This window comes from Tamandua tetradactyla, chromosome 20 (assembly GCF_023851605.1).
Source record: "Tamandua tetradactyla isolate mTamTet1 chromosome 20, mTamTet1.pri, whole genome shotgun sequence".
NCBI classification, from domain to species: domain Eukaryota; kingdom Metazoa; phylum Chordata; class Mammalia; order Pilosa; family Myrmecophagidae; genus Tamandua; species Tamandua tetradactyla.
The window spans coordinates 55,418,478-55,436,427 of NC_135346.1; the positions used below are offsets into that span (position 1 = coordinate 55,418,478).

The window sequence follows — 17,950 nt, forward strand, 5'->3', positions numbered from 1 at the left end:
GTAAGTAGATGTGAGGGAAAGCTCTTCCTTACTGTAGAATACTAGTAAATGTAGAAGGAATGATGGAAATTATCACCACTTTCAGCCGTAGTTGATATAAGCAGGAGTCTTCAGTCAATACCACAGCTGATTGGGAACAGGATATTGGTGTATAAGAGAATATCTACAAACACACACACACACACACCGCCCCTACAGAGTGTGTTAGTTAGATTCAGTTGTCAACTTGGCCAGGTGAGTATACCTAGTCTTGTTGCTGCGGACATAAGCCAATGGTACCTGAACCTCATCTGTTGCTAATTACATCTGCAGTCGGCTAGGAGGTGTGTCTGCTGCAATGAGTGACCTTTGACTTAATTGGCTGGTGCTTAAATGAGAGAGCACAATGTTGCACAGCCTAGCAGCTCAGCATTCCTCATCTCAGCACTAGCAGTTCAGCCCAGGCCTTTGGAGATGCAGAAAGAAGTCACCCTGGGGAAAGTTGTTGGAACCCAGGGGCCTGGAGAGAAGACCAGCAGAGACCATCCTGTGCCTTCCACGTAAGAAAGAACCTCAGTGGAAAGTTAGCTGCCTTTCCTCTGAAGAACCAACAAAATAAATCCCCTTTTATTAAAAGACAATCCGTCTCTGGTGTGTTGCATTCTGGCAGCTAGCAAACTAGAACAAATTTTGGTACCAGGAGTGGGGTGCTGCTGCGGTTTGCATATACCAGACCTGTTGGAACGGTGTTTTGGATGGCTAAGGGGAAGACTTTGGAGGAACTGTGAAGAGATTGATGATGAAGTCCTAGAGTGTTTGAAGAGACTGTTGGTGTAAATGGAACTACTATCAATCTTGACAAAGGAGGACACAAAATGGAAAAAATTGGAGTTTGCAAAGTGAGAACCATAGAAGCTCGGGTCTGAAGCCAAGAAACCTCGGCCAGGAGAGTGGACCCACCCATATCCATGAAGAGGGTGAGTTTACCCTGAAGGGCAAGGATGAGTCTCCCCTGTCATTGCAGTGGAAGAGTTGTGCAGCCTCGGGCCTTGGAAAAGGCGTAGCATGCTCCTTGGGGGACTGGGAAAGCCTGGCTGCCACCATGTGGAGGGGTTGAGCATGTGCCCCAGAAATGACAGAGAGCCCAGGGGTAACCCTGATGCCTGGAGAGAGTGGACCCCAGAGGTGGTCTCCTCGATGTTCCCCGAGGTTGATTTGGAAAGAGGCCGGCCACTGCATAGGCCCTTGGAAGGGGTGGGATTGCCACTTTCTACAGCCAAAGGATAAATGACTTTCAGACTTTGAAATCCAATGGTGTTTGCCTGCAGGTTTTCCTTCCAGTTTCTCCCTATGGATTCTGTGTTTATCCTCCTTTGCATATAGGCACCAGGTAATTTGTTTTGAGATTCACAGGCCCACAGCAAGAAGAGAAGTTTTGCACCTGTTTAAAGTGATTCTTGAAGTTGCCAAGTTGACAAGGGGTGGACATGTGTTAGATAGATTCGGTTGTCAACTTGGCCAGGTGAGCATACCTAGTCTTGTTGCTGCGGCCATAAGCCAATGGTACGTGAATCTCATCTGTTGCTAATTACATCTGCAGTCGGCTAGGAGGTGTGTCTGCTGCAATGAGTGACCTTTGACTTAATTGGCTGGTGCTTAAATGAGAGATCGCAACGTAGCACAGCTAAGCAGCTCGGCATTCCTCATCTCAGCACTTGCAGCTCAGTCCAGGCCTTTGGGGATGCAGAAAGAAGTCACCCCGGGGAAAGTTGTTGGAACCCAGGGGCCTGGAGAGAAGACCAGCAGAGACCATCCTGTGCCTTCCACGTAAGAAAGAACCTCAGTGGAAAGTTAGCTGCCTTTCCTCTGAAGAACCAACAAAATAAATCCCCTTTTATTAAAAGACAATCCGTCTCTGGTGTGTTGCATTCTGGCAGCTAGCAAACTAGAACACAGAGGAAAAACAAGTTTCTTTTTGGTGAAGAAACGGTGACATTCCTGCTAGAAATGCAGTGTGGATCTGATGATGAGGAAACAACAGACCTGTGTTGAGGGTCATCATACAGAATGAATGGCCTGTACCCTTTAAGACTGTTAAGGGCACAAAAGTTAGGAAAGAATGAGGAGCTGTTCCAAGTCAGTAAAGGCTGATGCCCTTGGGCATGACAACTAAACTAACTACAGCATGTGTTCTGGATAGGATTATGGATCAGAAAAGGAAAAAGAGATGTCGAGATGGTTTGAAATTTGAATGGAGTCTGTGCATTGGTTGATGGTGGTGTATCAGTGTTGATTTCCTTCTTGGGAGGGTTTAAATGGCATTATAGGGGAGTGGTCTTGCTTTGAGCAGGAACAAACAGCTGTGTTTTGGGGCTATGGGATGTCATGTCAGAAAAAGATTGATTGATTAATGTATACACACTGAGAGGGAGGAGGGGGATAGAGAGAGAAAGAAGAGCTAAAGGAGCAATGTGAGAAATGTTAGTAGGTGGATCCCAAATGAAGGGGATGCAGGATTCTTTGTATAGATCTTGCAAATGGCAGGTTTGAAACAATTTTTTAAAAACTATTTCTAAAAAAGTAATCATAAAAATATTCCAGTCTACTTTTTTTGTTGTTGTTCATTAGATGAAATCACAGCTAGTTTTCGTCGCTTTGGCCCTTTGATTGTGGATTGGCCTCATAAAGCAGAGAGCAAATCCTATTTTCCTCCTAAAGGTAATTCTCATGTTTCAATATACATGTACTCCTGTCTGTATAAAAACATTGTCTAATATTTAGCCTTTTCATAAATGTTTGTCTTCATTGTGAAACTTTCCATTGTGTTAAACTTAAATTTTCCAAAGGCCTCTTTAACATTTCTGCTTATTATACTTTCAATTCAAATTTAATTTTACACTAAAAGATGTTTCAGTAATATGCTATTATCAAATTTTTTTGTGAATATTGTTTTTTTTTATTTTTGTTTTCATTTTTCCTGCTCCCTTTACCATACTGAGTTTCAGCTTATGCTTCCTTTCTCTGGAAGAATTGCAAAAAAACTTGAAAGCATATAAATAAACTTTTTTTTCTTTTTACTCAGGCTATGCATTCCTGTTATTTCAAGATGAAAGCTCTGTTCAGGCTCTCATTGATGCATGCATAGAAGAAGATGGAAAACTCTATCTGTGTGTATCAAGTCCCACTATCAAGGATAAGCCAGTAAGTAAAGTCTAGTTATAAAATTACTTTTGTTTTTGCCTCCATTCAGCTGCTTTGTTTGAAAAATCCATAAACATCTTGATGTATCTGGTGTACTTAATTGACAACATTTCAAGTAGAATCTAAATGAAAACTTACCAAGTTTATTGTTTTTGTTAAGCTCTTACTGTTGACATTCAATTTATTATATACCCTCCATTTTGAAATTGACTTTTTTACCATTAAACTATTGGTAAATTGTTACTATTAAAAGACTTCACTTATAATGCATTTGGTAAGTAACTGAATTTCCTCTGACAGATAGAACTTAAATCCAGATATGTATGTCGTCTTATGTATGTTCCTCTCTTTGACCAAGATTTTACATAATAGTATCCTTAACTTTTTGTATGTGGTACTGTCCCAAAGTAGAATGAAATATGTGTGTATGTACATGTATAGGTATATTACATACTATAATTTTTTACTTTTGAAGAAAGTTTATCATAAAATTTAGTCTTAAGGAAGAGTAGTACCTGACCTGGTTTGCAGAATCTGGCAAATCAGCAATTTATTATCACTTAGCCAGCACCTAGTGGTGAGGTATAGCACAGAATAGAGTCATCTATGGACATAGTTCAAATCATAATTTGTGGAGTTCCTCTTGGTATTTTAGGGTTATCTAGGTCAGGAACATTCTTTCCAGTGTCTCTATGGACTGTCTCTTTCCACTTCACTTATTTATATTCCCTCCTAGTCCCTATAGATGTTTGAATTTGGGACCTCTGGCCTAGGACTCCATTGGTATGCCAACTGGGAATACCCCATAGCAACTTGTAGACTTTGGGTGTGGTTATTTGTAAAAATGAATAAATAGAAATGATTTGAAATGAGGTTGACTGGACTAATGGAAAGACTGAAGTATGTGTGATAAACAAGACAACTTCTGTAAATATTATCAATATTTATACTTTAAATGCTTTTTTGAACTATGTAACAGATTTGTTAGTTTGGAGAGTATTTTTTATTTCCTGTACGTAGAATGATTGGACACACTACACTAGTTTACGTAGTCCTGTAGACTATTTAGCAGAGGATACCATGCCAAATTTAGATTATGTGGATGTTGGGAAACAGTTGGGTAAGGTAGAGGCACAATTAGCTGAAAAATACCTAATTAGTTTTTAGATAACTAAGTACATGCTGATTGAGTGATTTGACTTATAATAGGCAGTTCATTTGAACTTTCCTCCCTGGTTCAATTTGTTCCTTTAAAGAAACAAAGGATTGGAATACACATTTTTTTGTGTGGCAGTGGGGGGGTGACACATCTTTTCTAGCTTTACAGCTTTATTAATTTATAATAATATGGGTTATTATTCTTAAAAGTAAAATATTTTGCTATAATTTTAAACTCTTTTTCCTATAAATTGTATTGAGAATGATATATTGTTTTTTAACTTTTTTATTGTATAGTATAACATATATACAAAGCAAAGAAATAAAGTCATAGTTTTCAAAAGTGGTTACAGGATAGATCCCAGAGTTTGTCATGGTCTACCATATGATCCTCTCATATTTTTCCTTCTAGCTGCTCCAGAATATAGGAGGCTAGAGGGCTTAAATAATTTTTTATCATCACAGTTGATTTTTTCCTTCTTTTTTTTGTGAAAAATAACATATATACAAAAAAAGAAATAAATTTCCAAGCACAGCACCACAATTAGTTGTAGAGTGTATTTCAGAGTTTGACATGGGTTACAATTTCACAATTTTAGGTTTTTACTTCTAGCTGCTCTAAAATACTGGAGACTAAAAGAGATAAGTTTAATGATTCAGCATTCATATTCATTTGTTAAGTCCTATCTTCTATGTATAATTTCACCATCACCTTTGATCTTTCCATCCCTCTCATTAGGGCTATGGGCTATAGCAATTCTAAATCTTTGATATTGAAAGGGTCTGTCACTAATATGGGTTAGGGAGTTGGAACTAGCTGATGTTCTGGAGAGGCTGGGCTAGGTTTCAGGACTTATCTGGCCCAGGGACCCATCTGGATGTTGTAGTTTTCTGGAAAGTTACTCTAGTGCCTGGAACCCTTGTGGAATCTTATAAATTGCCCTAGGTGTTCTTTGGGATTGGCTGGAATGGTCCTGGTTGGGGGTTGGCAGGTTATGATAGGTAGCAAGGTCTACCTGAAGCTTGTGTAAGAGCAACCTCCAGAGTAGCCACTCGACTCTCTTTGAGCTCTCTCTGCCACTGATACTTTATTAATTATACTTTTTCCCCCATTTGGTGAGGATATAATTGTTGACCCACCATGTCAGTTCTGGATTCATTCTTGGGAGTCATCTCCCATGTTGCCAGGGAGACTGTCACCCTTGGATGTCATGTCCCATGTAGGGGGCGAGGGCAATGATTTCACTTGCAGAGTTGGGCTTAGAGAGACTGAGGCCACATCTGAGCAACAACAGAGGTCCTCCAGAAGTAACTCTTAGGCATGTCTATAGGTAGTCTGAGCTTGAGAATGATACGTTTTGTTTTACACACTCCCTAGGTACAGATTCGACCTTGGAATCTCAGTGACAGTGACTTTGTGATGGATGGTTCACAGCCACTTGATCCACGAAAAACTATATTTGTTGGTGGTGTTCCTCGACCATTACGAGCTGGTATGATTAAACAAACAACCCCCCAAAAAACCTACTTACCTTTTAACGTCAGAAATATAAAAGTTGTCAAAATAAATTCTGCATAAGCATTTGAGTTAATGCCTAAGAGTGAGTTCTAGAATCAGTGTCTGGGTTTGAATTTTTGTTCTCTGCTCCTAGATTATAGTTGAGTGACCTTGGGCAAATTACTTAATTTCTCTAATTCTTCATTTCCTCATCTTTCAAATGGAGTAATGAGTGTATCTACTTCATAGAGTTGTCTTGAGGATTAAATGTGATAACCAGTGCAAAGTACTGAGTGTAGTGTCTTTTAATGCTGATCATCGTCACTTATCATTGTTGGGAAAAAACCTTTCAAGAATAAAAAGATAGTTAGAGAACTACAGATTTATTTTCCATGTCTTCATTTGTTCAACAGCAGTTTACTGAGTTTTGAAATATAATGTCCTCAGGAGTGCATCATGTTTTTTAGAGTAGACTTAGAAGAAATTACAGCCTCAACTTTAAATAATTTGAGATTTAATAATAGAACTGAAGTAAAAAGCATAAAATGAATAAGAATGTAGTTAAGTTCTGTAAAATTTCTTGGAAAAGAGGATCTATTCATTATTTCAAGCATTTATTTGAAAAATTGATAGTTAGACTCTGGGAAATGGTAACAGAAGTTTGATAGAAATAAGCTGGGCAGGCCCCCAAACAGAATCTACCAATCAGTTTTCTTTGGGGTGAGTGAATCGACTTTTGTGTAAAAGAATACAATACTGCTATTCAAATAATTATTTATATTAAACAATACATTGTTAACTCATAAATATCTGGCAGCAGCATGGTATGGAACCAACAAAACTATGGCCAAGCCCACCATTATCACTTAGCAATCTGACCTTGGTCGGATTGAGCATCCTTTCTACAGGTGCCTAAGTTTCCTCAGGATTTTACTACCTACTTCATAGTTGTTTTTGTGGTGATTAGAAGAGACAGTAACTGTAAACCTACAACTTCTCTAACTAAGAAAAAAAATACATGTAAAACACCTAACAGAGCTCCTGCCCATAGTTAAAAGATTAACACAGTGGTCAATGGTTGTGATGATAAGTCTGATTTTAGTATTCATTTTAGTAGTCATCATAATGAAGTGAGCTCAGTGGCAGTACAGATGAACTGCTTTTGATGAACTCTTTGGTAAGCCAGATGAATTTTCCTAATTTCAAATACTCTCTCTGCTCCTTTCTTATTTTAGTGGAGCTTGCAATGATAATGGATCGGCTGTATGGAGGGGTGTGCTATGCCGGGATTGATACTGACCCTGAGTTAAAATACCCAAAAGGAGCTGGGCGAGTTGCATTCTCTAATCAACAGAGTTACATAGCTGCTATCAGTGCCCGCTTTGTTCAGCTGCAGCATGGAGAGATAGATAAACGGGTAAGTTCTAAACTACATACTGGGAAGTTCTAGAAATGGTCCTCTAAATGTATCACTACTGAGATTGGAATGGTGAATTTTATATGAAAGTCAATTGACAGCTGAGAATTATGCATAAATGGCCAAGTATTTGCTCTTTGATTCACACATCCTTTGAATTTCTTCCCTCTCTTAGTCTTTGAATAGCAGTAGCTGTTTTGTTTTGCTAATGCTGCCGCAAATGCAATATACCAGAAATGGGTTGGTTTCTATAAAGGGAATACAGCCATAAAAAAATGTTCAAACTAAGGCATCCAGAAAAAAATATCTTGACTCAAAGGCCAGTGATGTCTGGGGTTTCTCTATTAGCTGGGAAGGTATCTGGTGAAGTCTACTAGCTTTCTCTCCTGGCTTCTCATTTCAAACAGCTTCCCTGGGGCGTTTTCTTTGTGCATCTCCAAATGTCAGCTCTGAAGCTTTTTTTCAAAATGGTTCCTTCTTAAAAGGATTCTAGTAAGTGATTCACCTTGAATGATGGAGATGCACTTCCATAGAAACCACCTAATCAAAAGGTCCCATGCACTGTTGGGTGGGTCACATCCCCATGGAAACAAATGGATCAAGAGATCCCACCCAAAAGTATTGAATGAGGATTTAAAAAAAAGCTTTTCTGGAATACCCAACAGTTTCACACTGGCACAAAAACCTGATAGAACACTATAGTCAATTTACTTAAGGGACAATTAAATTTTTCTTAAGTTATCTCATTCATTCATTCATTCATTCAATCTATCATTCTGTAAATATTTACCAAATCCTTTGTATCATGTTATATTGGGTATACAAACATGCATGCCCTTAGATTTCTTGACCTTTATTTATTTTATTGTGTTATCCTGAACCATCATGAATACTTCAGCAATACCTGTTTTCCAATGTACATAAGATTGAATAAATTCCTTTCCAGGACTGAATCTTTAAGAAATCTTTCATTGAACAGATCAAATAAAAGAGCTCAAAATATTTTCATTGATAAATCTTTTCTACCGGCCAAAATTAGGTGATAATTAGTTAGCATCATTTTCAGTACTTTTAAATTTCTCTTTTAATGGATTTATCCTCTGAATCACAAGGCTAGAGAAAACCCCAAAGACAGACCTTTCCTGTTTCCAAGGTATTGCATTTGAAACTCTATTCCATTATGTGTCTTATTTCTTTGTATTTGCAGATTTATTTCTTCTCTTTGTGTTCCATGCACTCAAAAAATGTTTTAGTGCCTACAACAGACCAGGCGCTTTCGTAGCTTTTAGGGACTAAGACTGAACAAGAAGTCCCTGTCCTCATAAACTTAGGTTTTAGTCGGTAAGAACTGTATCTTATATAGTGCTACTCAAAGTGTGGTGTATGGACCAGTGGCTACATACTGCAAACTGTTTGTTACTAGTTTGTGGTGAGAGGAGAAATTTATACCAGAATATGACCCAACTTCATTACTAAGTACAATGTTTAGTTCAGCTGACTTATTTTTCACAGAAAGACCTTGTTGAAAGAAGCAGTGCGTTGATTTATATTCTGGTGTAAGCTCCGTGTTTCATGGCTGACTGGTACTTTCATTAACACTGACTGTGATTTCCAACACTCTGAGGCATTGTGCTAAAAATATTCTTTATTGATTGATTTCATTCTGCTGTTCTCAATTCAAGATATGGAAACTATCAAGTCAATAGTAGTTTATACTTAACGCTAATGTTTCACATCATGTATATTCTACTTCAGTGGCAGTGAAAAGTTTAAGATCATAGTAGTCATCCTATTATACTCTAAATGTACTAAAATATATTGTATTATAAGCATGTGGTGGGGGAGGCAAGATTACTTGCAGTATACTTTAAGAAGCCTACTTGTTTTTTATTCATTCACACTAAAAAAGTCCACGTGAGTAAAGAGTTCCTTCTGCCTTGCTGCTTCATTCCATCATGTTTCAGAGTAGTGAGGTCAGTCATTAGAAACCCAGACATAATCAGTGTTTCTTACAGTCGAATTATTTGATCAGTGTTCTGGCCACTCTGCAAATGTTATGGAGTTGCCAAGGGGCCAGAAGCCTAGTGCTCTAGTTATCCCCTCTCTTCCTTGGCTTCTGTGTCACTCTTCTCTTTTTATTCCTGGCTAACCTTTGTCAGGACTCCTTGTCAGGATTAGCTGGCATTGGTGATATTGATAGTGGTAGAGGAAGTTTCATCCATGAGTCTCTCCGAGACTAAAAATAACCAACTCTTTTCTAGCTGGTGAACTAATAAGCCAGGTTATTTTTAATGCTTGGGTGGCTCAAGTGACAGGTTGGCCTATTGAACACTGGAACAAGCCCAGTTGTATAAATTCACCTCCAGCTTGTGAACTCAGTAATCCATTCTTAATGAAGGAGAATTAAAGCAGGGTTTTAGATTGTGAGTATATGGCTACATCTTGTTTTACCATAGCCCAAGAACTGCACACTGCAATGGAAACCATAAGCCAGGCTTTATCACTACCCAGAAGCTCATGACACAGAAGTCAAGCATCTACCCACCTTTTAGAATATTGAATTGTGGTATTTTGTGGAACTGGGAAGCTCTTAAGTTCGTTTTATTTAAGTAATAATTTTACTTCTGACAACTCTGATCCGCTAATTTAAATGATGGGGTTTGTGTCTGTGAAAAATCATCTGTGGGCTTAATCTTATAATGTTCTAGTCTAAACAGGTGGCTTAAATCTGTGATTTCTCGTAGAATCCTTTTTTTTCCTCTCCTTGGAAAAGTGTTAACTAAATAAAAAAAAAAAAAAGGTAAAATGATGGGCATAAGAGTTTTACCAGGTCCTTAAAAGATGTATGGTCTCAATTACTGACCCTACCTTTTTGGGCACCTTGACACAGATTCATTTAGACAGGATGGAAAAGTACCCAGACACTAAGAGTTGCTAGGAGATCCAGTCACTGAAAAATGTAAACTCCCTTCTTTTATTTTTGATTGCAGGTGGAAGTTAAGCCATATGTCTTGGATGATCAGCTGTGTGATGAATGTCAGGGGGCCCGTTGTGGGGGAAAATTTGCTCCATTTTTCTGTGCTAATGTTACCTGTCTGCAGTATTACTGTGAATATTGCTGGGCTGCTATCCATTCTCGTGCTGGCAGGGAATTCCACAAGCCCCTGGTGAAGGAAGGCGGTGACCGCCCTCGGCATATTTCATTCCGCTGGAACTAAAGGAGAACTACAGTGCTCATTTTCAGGCCTCAGAATAAGTGCACTCTTCTGTTAATTCTGACCCCTTCCTCAACCTCTTCACGCTGGCATGTCCTTTTGTAGCAAGCTGTAACTTAACAATAGTATAATGAAAAGAATGACCTATAATATAGGTGTTTTGTAGATTCTTGTGTCGCTGAAAACAATATGTATGAACTCCTTTTCGTATTGCCATCATGTTGCATGGAAGTTTTATTCTCTTGTGCTGGAGACCAAGAGGATCCAAACTTCCTACAACATTTTCTTAGAGGAGAGAGAGAAATATTAAAAGAAATGAAACAATAGAGTATTTTGGGTTTTTAATTAAATTATTATTAATAAGATAGCATATAAGAATACTTTTATTAAAATAACCATGCCACAATAACAATAACACTATCAGTCTATCCTGACAGAGTTTTTCCCCAGGGAAGTGCTTTTGCCTTTTCCTTTTTCTTTCTTTTTGTTCCTCTTTTTTGTCCCTCTCTTTTCTCCATCCCCCTTTTTATACTTTTAACAGCAGCAGAGGAAGTTAACAATTATTAACAGGAAAGAGCATGTTAAAGCAAACAAATGCACGAGCAAGATTGAAGCAGCATTATAATTAAATTTAAGGGTTTTGAGGCTGAATCTTCATTATGCCTCAAAGGTACTACCATGTCAGAAAAAAGAAACAGTGAAATAGGCAGAGCTAATTTTATTTTCATTTAAGCAATTTTAAAAACCTAGAATGTAAAAATTGGGTAAAGTTAAGATTGAGGGAGTGTGCGTATATATTTTTAGACTTAACTTATCTGGTCACAGCCCCAGGAAACCTACCAAAGCTAGAATTAAGGTCAACTGGTTGAAAAACTAGCATTTCCTCTCCTGAAGAACAAATGTATACATTTTATTTTTGATGTTCTATATAAAGTCTATACCCTAATTTACTAATGCTCATCAGGTGTCAGCCTTTGCTCTCCATTTTGACATTAAAAAACAGACAACAGATTTGGAGATACCTCAAGGATATCATTTTTTATTTTGCAACATAGTACACTTGAGCCAAAACGGGAAGACAAAACTAATATGCAAATTGGCTGCTGATTGGCTTACTTTTAAATTTAAAGTTACTTTGGGTATCCTGTAATTTAGTTGTAACATAGAAAATGATAAAAATAAAAAGCTTAAAAAAAGTTAAGTAGTTGCAAAGTGTTTTGCACTGTTGAACTAAGTAACTGTGTAAATCTGTGCAAAGGTACGTATGTTTATCTTACTCTTCCTATTAAATAAAATAACATTACAGTTTCAGAATTTAGCATGGGACATAGTCAGTGTTTGAAGTGCCAACTTCATCAAGTAAAATGCATGCTTTATTATAAATAAAATTCTAGCTTTGAAAGGCGTTACTATGTGTTGAACAGTATGCTTCAGGGGTAAATCTAAAATAATCTCTTGAAGGCCTGGCCATGGGAGTAACTTTTATTTTAATTGACATTCTCTTATTAAATGCCCTGTTCATCATTGAAAGGATTATTGTCAGTGTGCAGAACATTAAAAAAAAAAAAAAAAAAAAAGGAAAGAAAAATCCAATGGCAATCTTGCCAGTTGTGCTACCTAACAGTACCATCTTGAATCCTTCAAAACCAAAGACTTGTCCCGGCACTGCTGTGGAACCACCTGGCTGATGACCCCCTACTGATTGTCTTTAGGAAAAGCAGTCCTTTATTTTTAATACAGGCTTTAATGAACTATACCTGTTAAGTTCCAAAGGTCAAAATGGAAGCATTTGCTGTCTAATAGTCAAACACAGAAAGGGAGCTGCTTTTAAAGAATTCCCTGCAAATATCAAAAGCAGTCATGCGAACGGAGGATGCTCTTATGTAGCTGGTCAGGGACTTTTGTTTTCTTTTCTCTTGAACTACATAATTCTAATTGGAATGTTCTTTTGCCTCTTTTATTCTTTTAAATGCTTGTAGGTGGCTTGGGGTGTGCTATTGTGCTGTTCCTACTCAGTAAACAGGTGTGATGAGTTAACATTACCAGAAATAACACTGTTTGAGAACTAGCTTTGAATAATAATTTTTCCCTTTGTACATGACCTGCTGAATTTCGGTACAGTGTTTTTGTAGCTAACTTATTTTGTCATGCACATAATGTATATTTGTTATGCACTACTTTTGTATATCTTGTTTTTCCAACAGTGAACATTTTTAGGCACACTTTTCACTGACGGGATATCTCTTTATGCAATACCTCAATTTTTCATATTGCAAAGAGTAGCTTTTTGTACTTTTATTACTGAGAGATCTTCATATACTTCATTTTTTAATATAAATAATTTTAATAAATTTTATTTTCTTATATTCTGCTTTTTATACATTTCAGTGCTCTGCATACATTTTAAATTATGAATGTTGTGCACTGGCAATGCTATTTTAGAGTCTGCAGAGAAGAGAAAGCATGTTGCTTAAACATCCTATCCCAGCACCAGCTATTGGTGTACCTATAATTTAAGAAATAGCCTATGTAAAATCACAAATTAATGAAAAAAAAAATTCGCATGAAAATGACAGATAACACTGTAGTTCCTAAAAAAATAAAAAAATAAATGCGTAAGTATAGGGTAGAAATTTAAAATAACAAAATTGTCTACAGCTTCTTACTAAGTTTTTAAAATTATTCATAATGCAGACATTTTTGGTGAATGTTTAGCCATTTTTAATATTAATAAATTGATGTTAAGTGTTTGATTCAGAGATGTCTGCTCTTTTAAATTATATATAAAGAAAAAAAATAGCCTGCCGTGGGTCAGGTGTGTAATGTTAGTATGCATGACTAATGTAAGAAATTGTTATTCTACTAATATTTACTTGTGATTGTGTGACAGCGTGTTTACAGATTATTTGGTTACACTTCAATTTACAGGGCATAAACAATTATTAGCTATTACTCTGAACTTTCTTGATTACATGTCCTTCAGATTACATGGGATTGTAGTTGGGAGTTACCATGTAACTCAAAACCTAATTAACATGTAATTAGTTTACAGATTGTAGGGTATCACTTCAATTTACCAAGCATGTAGCTCCAGCGCACTAGCATGGCACTGGCCGTGTACTTACAATGTAGTTACAGAGTAATTACATGGTTATTTTTGCAATGTAAAATAAAGTGTTTCTGATTATTTTCTATGTCAAGGAACCCTCCCCTGGCCCCTTCTGGTCCCCACGCTTTGGTATAATATATCTACTTCTCCATACACAGACCTCTGCAGAATGCAAAATAAAACTTGCAGTGAATGAATTTAGCATTTTATGAGAGTGCTGTTGGAAAGACTTGATAATTCACCCCTTTTGTTTTGAAGAGTTGAATCTTCTGTTAAAAGGTGATTTAAAACTTGAATGTGATGAATTGTGGCAAGTTAACTTCAAGTTATGTGCAATACTTATTTCAAACTTTTGAAAGATCTTTGCAGTGTAATTCTTTGTTTTTAATTGCAGACATTTAAAAATGTCATTTTCTACTGTTAAGAGTAATCCTCTTTCTTGCTGGTGTTTCTAAAGAAAAGAATCATAAATCAATCTTTCTACTAATGTAAATTTGAGATTATTTTTAAAAATGGAATAAAAGAGGTTTTGGTCATTTGCTTTATTTTATTATCTTATTTTAAAGCTACTGTGATTGATAGCATTGTAAGAATTGGGACAATATTGTATTCAACTGTTTTATTTTTTATATTTTTAAAATTTAAAGTATAATTAGTTTTTATAATTTTCATCAGATTTTTGTTATATTTTTTGGAAGTGAAACTTTTAGCAAGTGGGTGTCTAGTTTTTACTAATCCCTAATGTTTTTTTTCCAGTGTATTGCTCATATTATCAGAAGGAAAAGTTATTTAAGTATGTCAGTTAATTGTACTACTTGGCTGAATTTCCATATAGTTTTTACTGTGTATGGGGAGGTTGTAGTATTTATTATAGCATTTTAAATAAGGGTAATTCATTTTTTATTAAAGTCATTTTCACGTTAAGTTCCTATTTTTGTATGTTCTACTCTTAAGTTATATAACACAGTTCCTTTTTTAAGAGTTCATTTGTTGAAGTGCTAGTGGAAAATTAATGTTATTAAATAGTTTGCAAATGACTATTTATACCAGTATGCATATAATTTTTAAATATTTGTAATGTGAGATGTTGAATGAATAAAACTTTTAACTCAGATTTCTTTTAATATATTTGTTTGTTTTCAACATAAGGAATATAATGTTTCAAAAGTATTAGGAATATACTTTTGGGCCAATACAGTACTAATTGATATGAAAAAAATGTAAAAATGTTCAGTCATGTAAGTACTAGTGGCAAATGTGTGTTGCTTCTCGAAGCTTGTAAATGTTGGTAGGCTGCTGTGTCTGTGGCCCAGACTCTTAGTTCACATGCTGCCTGATGGGGTTCTGTTTGTGACCCCTTTCAGTATGTGATGGGGCTTAAGCCCAGGCTCTTGAGTGTTCAGTCATCTGCTTAAGGCCACATGTGGAATAAATGTAAGGGAACAAACGTTTATTTAATAATGAAAGGCAATATCTTGGAGGTTTGGCTTTGGGTCTTTGTCAGTGAAGAGCCTCAGTTTCTGACCACTCCTCGTGAGGATCTTGGTTGACAAGGCTCTTGAGTTTCAACCCCCAGTCCCTCCCTAGATCCAAACTTTGTAGGATGTGGCCTCTGGGATTAGAATCGCTCTAGCATGTGAACTAATTTTTAGTTTTGATTTGGTCTGCTAACTGGATCACTGAGTGCTGTAATGTGTTAATATTTATATTTTCAATTGCATTTTCTAACTTTTAATTTAAGGTTTATTATAACCTAAAATATAATGCTGCCTCAGTAGATCCTGTTTTGTCAAATTCAAATTCTGCTTTTTTTTTTTTTACCATGGTGTAGTGTTCTCAGGACTAGAAGAAGCAGTTCTCGTTCTGAGATACATAGCATATACAGGTCTTTTGCTTCTAAACTGTCCTTCACAATTGCACTGTGTTCAGAAGTGAAGAGAGGGCCAAGCCCCTGAGTAGACTCCAGAAACACTGGAGATATATATGGGTGGCATTTGTTTTTCACCTCCTCAATACCAGTAGGTATTTTGGAATGGTTTTAGTATTTTAAAAGAAAAAGGAGAAAGACAAATAGATTTGCTTTTTTACTGTCCTCATTTCAGGATATATTTATGTAGTCAAATGATAGGTCAAGTATACCATATCTTGAAATACCAATGCTAATATATAACATGTAGGTACAATACTTCAGGTGTTTAAAATCACAGAATGGTGAATCTGGAGACAGTTGTGAGAGGCTATTGGACATGCATTTCCTTGCTTCACTGGCGGTTCACTGAAGTCCACCCAGTAAGAAAAGTTCTCTGCACCATTCTTAACAATCAGGTTATTTCCTAACCTCTTTTGGTAATGGGTTTGCGTCCACACCCAGTTCAGAAATATTCAGAATAATATTTTTAGGGGGCTTTTTTGAAGTTGAGAAGTATTTACTTAAATTCTGATAAAAAGTCATGAAAAAAGTAAACTCCTGATTTAAAAACTAAACATTGAGGATGCTGATGAAATAAGTTAAAAACATTTGAAGGATTTTTTTTTATCTGAATCCTCTAATGACAGAATAACAAATGTGAAGAATCCCCTAATATGCATCTGCCAAATAGTAATCTTCAGGACACAATTTCCACAATAAAGGACAAAAAAATGAAAAAAAGGAAAATGAAAAGTTAAAATTCAGTCTTCAAATACGCTTAGAAAGTGAGGCATCCTGTTTCGTGATGACAAATAGGTTTCTTTCTTAAAAGTCAAACTATGCACATTAACTTACTAAAGCTTTGAGAAGTTCTACAGTGAAAAGTTCCACAGTACTGTTTTAAATACTCCCCTACCCCCGGTTTTTTTTACTACAGACTCACTTGACAGTTAACACAGGAGCCCATGGAACGCCAGTCTAACGTTTTAGAATGTTTGTTCATATCAGGAAGCCTTAGGACTCCAGTTTGCTTTTTGTAATCCGAACATCCATTCTTCTCCAAGCTCTCCTCGGCACTGCCCCATCTTGGTTATATCCAGAGCTGTTTCCATTGTCCATACTTAACTTGCTGGGGTGCTAGCCAATTGCCTAGCCTCTAGCTCCTTTTCCATTTGCTATCCATCTCTTCTGCAATTATTCCTCCCACCCAGAAGAGAAAAAAGAAGTTGTTCTTTAGAATGAGCCATCATTTTCTAAAGCTGCTTTGGTTATGCCACTCACTGACTTATACCAGCCATTATTTCTCATGACTGCCACAATTACCATTTTAGATAAGCCAAGTAACCTGTGCTTTGAATCTGTCATTCAGTGATCTGCTATCTTTTTGATGATTCATTTTGTTTCCTGCCTTCAGAAATTTTCCTTTGAAAACTTCCCTCAGACCCCCCATACCAACTTCCCTACCACTGCCATCCCATGCTCTGAGGATAGGAACTGCAGGCTTTGAATCAACTCTAAGAATTCCAAAAATGAATATTTGTGCCCTAATTTGAACTATCTAGCAGCACCAATTCAGTTTCTCAGAACATTTTGTTTTGGCAGGATATTTTAATCTTGTCAGGATATTTTAAGTTCTAATCTTTTTCTAGTCAAATTAAGTGTCATTGTTGGCTGTCTGGAAAAAAGTGTCTTATGTGATTCAGTGTGGTAATCAGAGCTGGAAAAGTACAGTTTATCTCGAGGAAGATAAAAATGAACAGCAGTGTCCAAATCCAGTGTGTGAGCAAACCACCAGTGCTTTCTATTGCATATAATCTGATGAAGTGTCAGTGAAAATCCATTCCTGGGGAGATGGGGGGTGGAGGGTGGTGAATCAGTGAGTACAAATGCCAAAAGCTAAGCTTGAGCTTTCTTTATCCTTTTCATTGGATTTCCATTTCAGTAAGCAGGGCTTTGATACCATAAAAATGTCAATGTGATCAAGCAAATGTCACCATCACCATTTTAAAGAGATTATTTTCAACTCTTCGCCCACTCTCCTCCAACACCAAAAGAGAAGAAGAAAAACAAACATACCCAAAAATGACTCTCCAGAACCCACTAAAGGCCATAGTGATTTTTTAACTTGTTCTGAAATAAGTGTAGTTACCCAGGAAAATAACTGGAGGGGGAGAGGATATAAATCCGTGAAGCTGCAAAAAAGTTTTTAGGTGGAATTTAGTGCAGACCTGTAGTTTCTTTATTTGAACCCCTCATAATTGAGGGAAAAGTGAAGTGGCCACTAATGTGTGTAACTGCCAGTGGAAGGTTTGATTCTAACTACCAGCAGTGGGGAATGTGGAATGGCCTCATCTATCACATGACTTTTCAGCACTCCTTACTGCAGTGACCCAATGGCTTGCTTCTGAAGAGGAAACGAGTAACTGCCGATGACCTGTTGTTTGCTAGGCACTGAGAGACCTTA

The 17,950-nt window shown here is 36.8% G+C and overlaps 1 protein-coding gene across 6 annotated transcripts in view; it reads left to right on the forward strand.

Annotated features, from left to right (window-relative positions):
- CPEB4 (cytoplasmic polyadenylation element binding protein 4) overlaps positions 1 to 14,691 on the forward strand; it is an 87,424-nt gene extending 72,733 nt beyond the window's left edge. For all 6 annotated transcript variants that reach the window (XM_077137678.1, XM_077137673.1, XM_077137675.1 and 3 more), the window contains 5 exons: positions 2,608 to 2,697; positions 3,062 to 3,180; positions 5,717 to 5,831; positions 7,072 to 7,253; positions 10,244 to 14,691. In XM_077137678.1, the coding sequence (XP_076993793.1) occupies positions 2,608 to 2,697; positions 3,062 to 3,180; positions 5,717 to 5,831; positions 7,072 to 7,253; positions 10,244 to 10,471 (734 nt within the window). In that variant the 3' untranslated portion in view covers positions 10,472 to 14,691. The remainder of the gene's footprint in view (positions 1 to 2,607; positions 2,698 to 3,061; positions 3,181 to 5,716; positions 5,832 to 7,071; positions 7,254 to 10,243) is intronic.
- Positions 14,692 to 17,950: the final 3,259 nt, after the last annotated feature.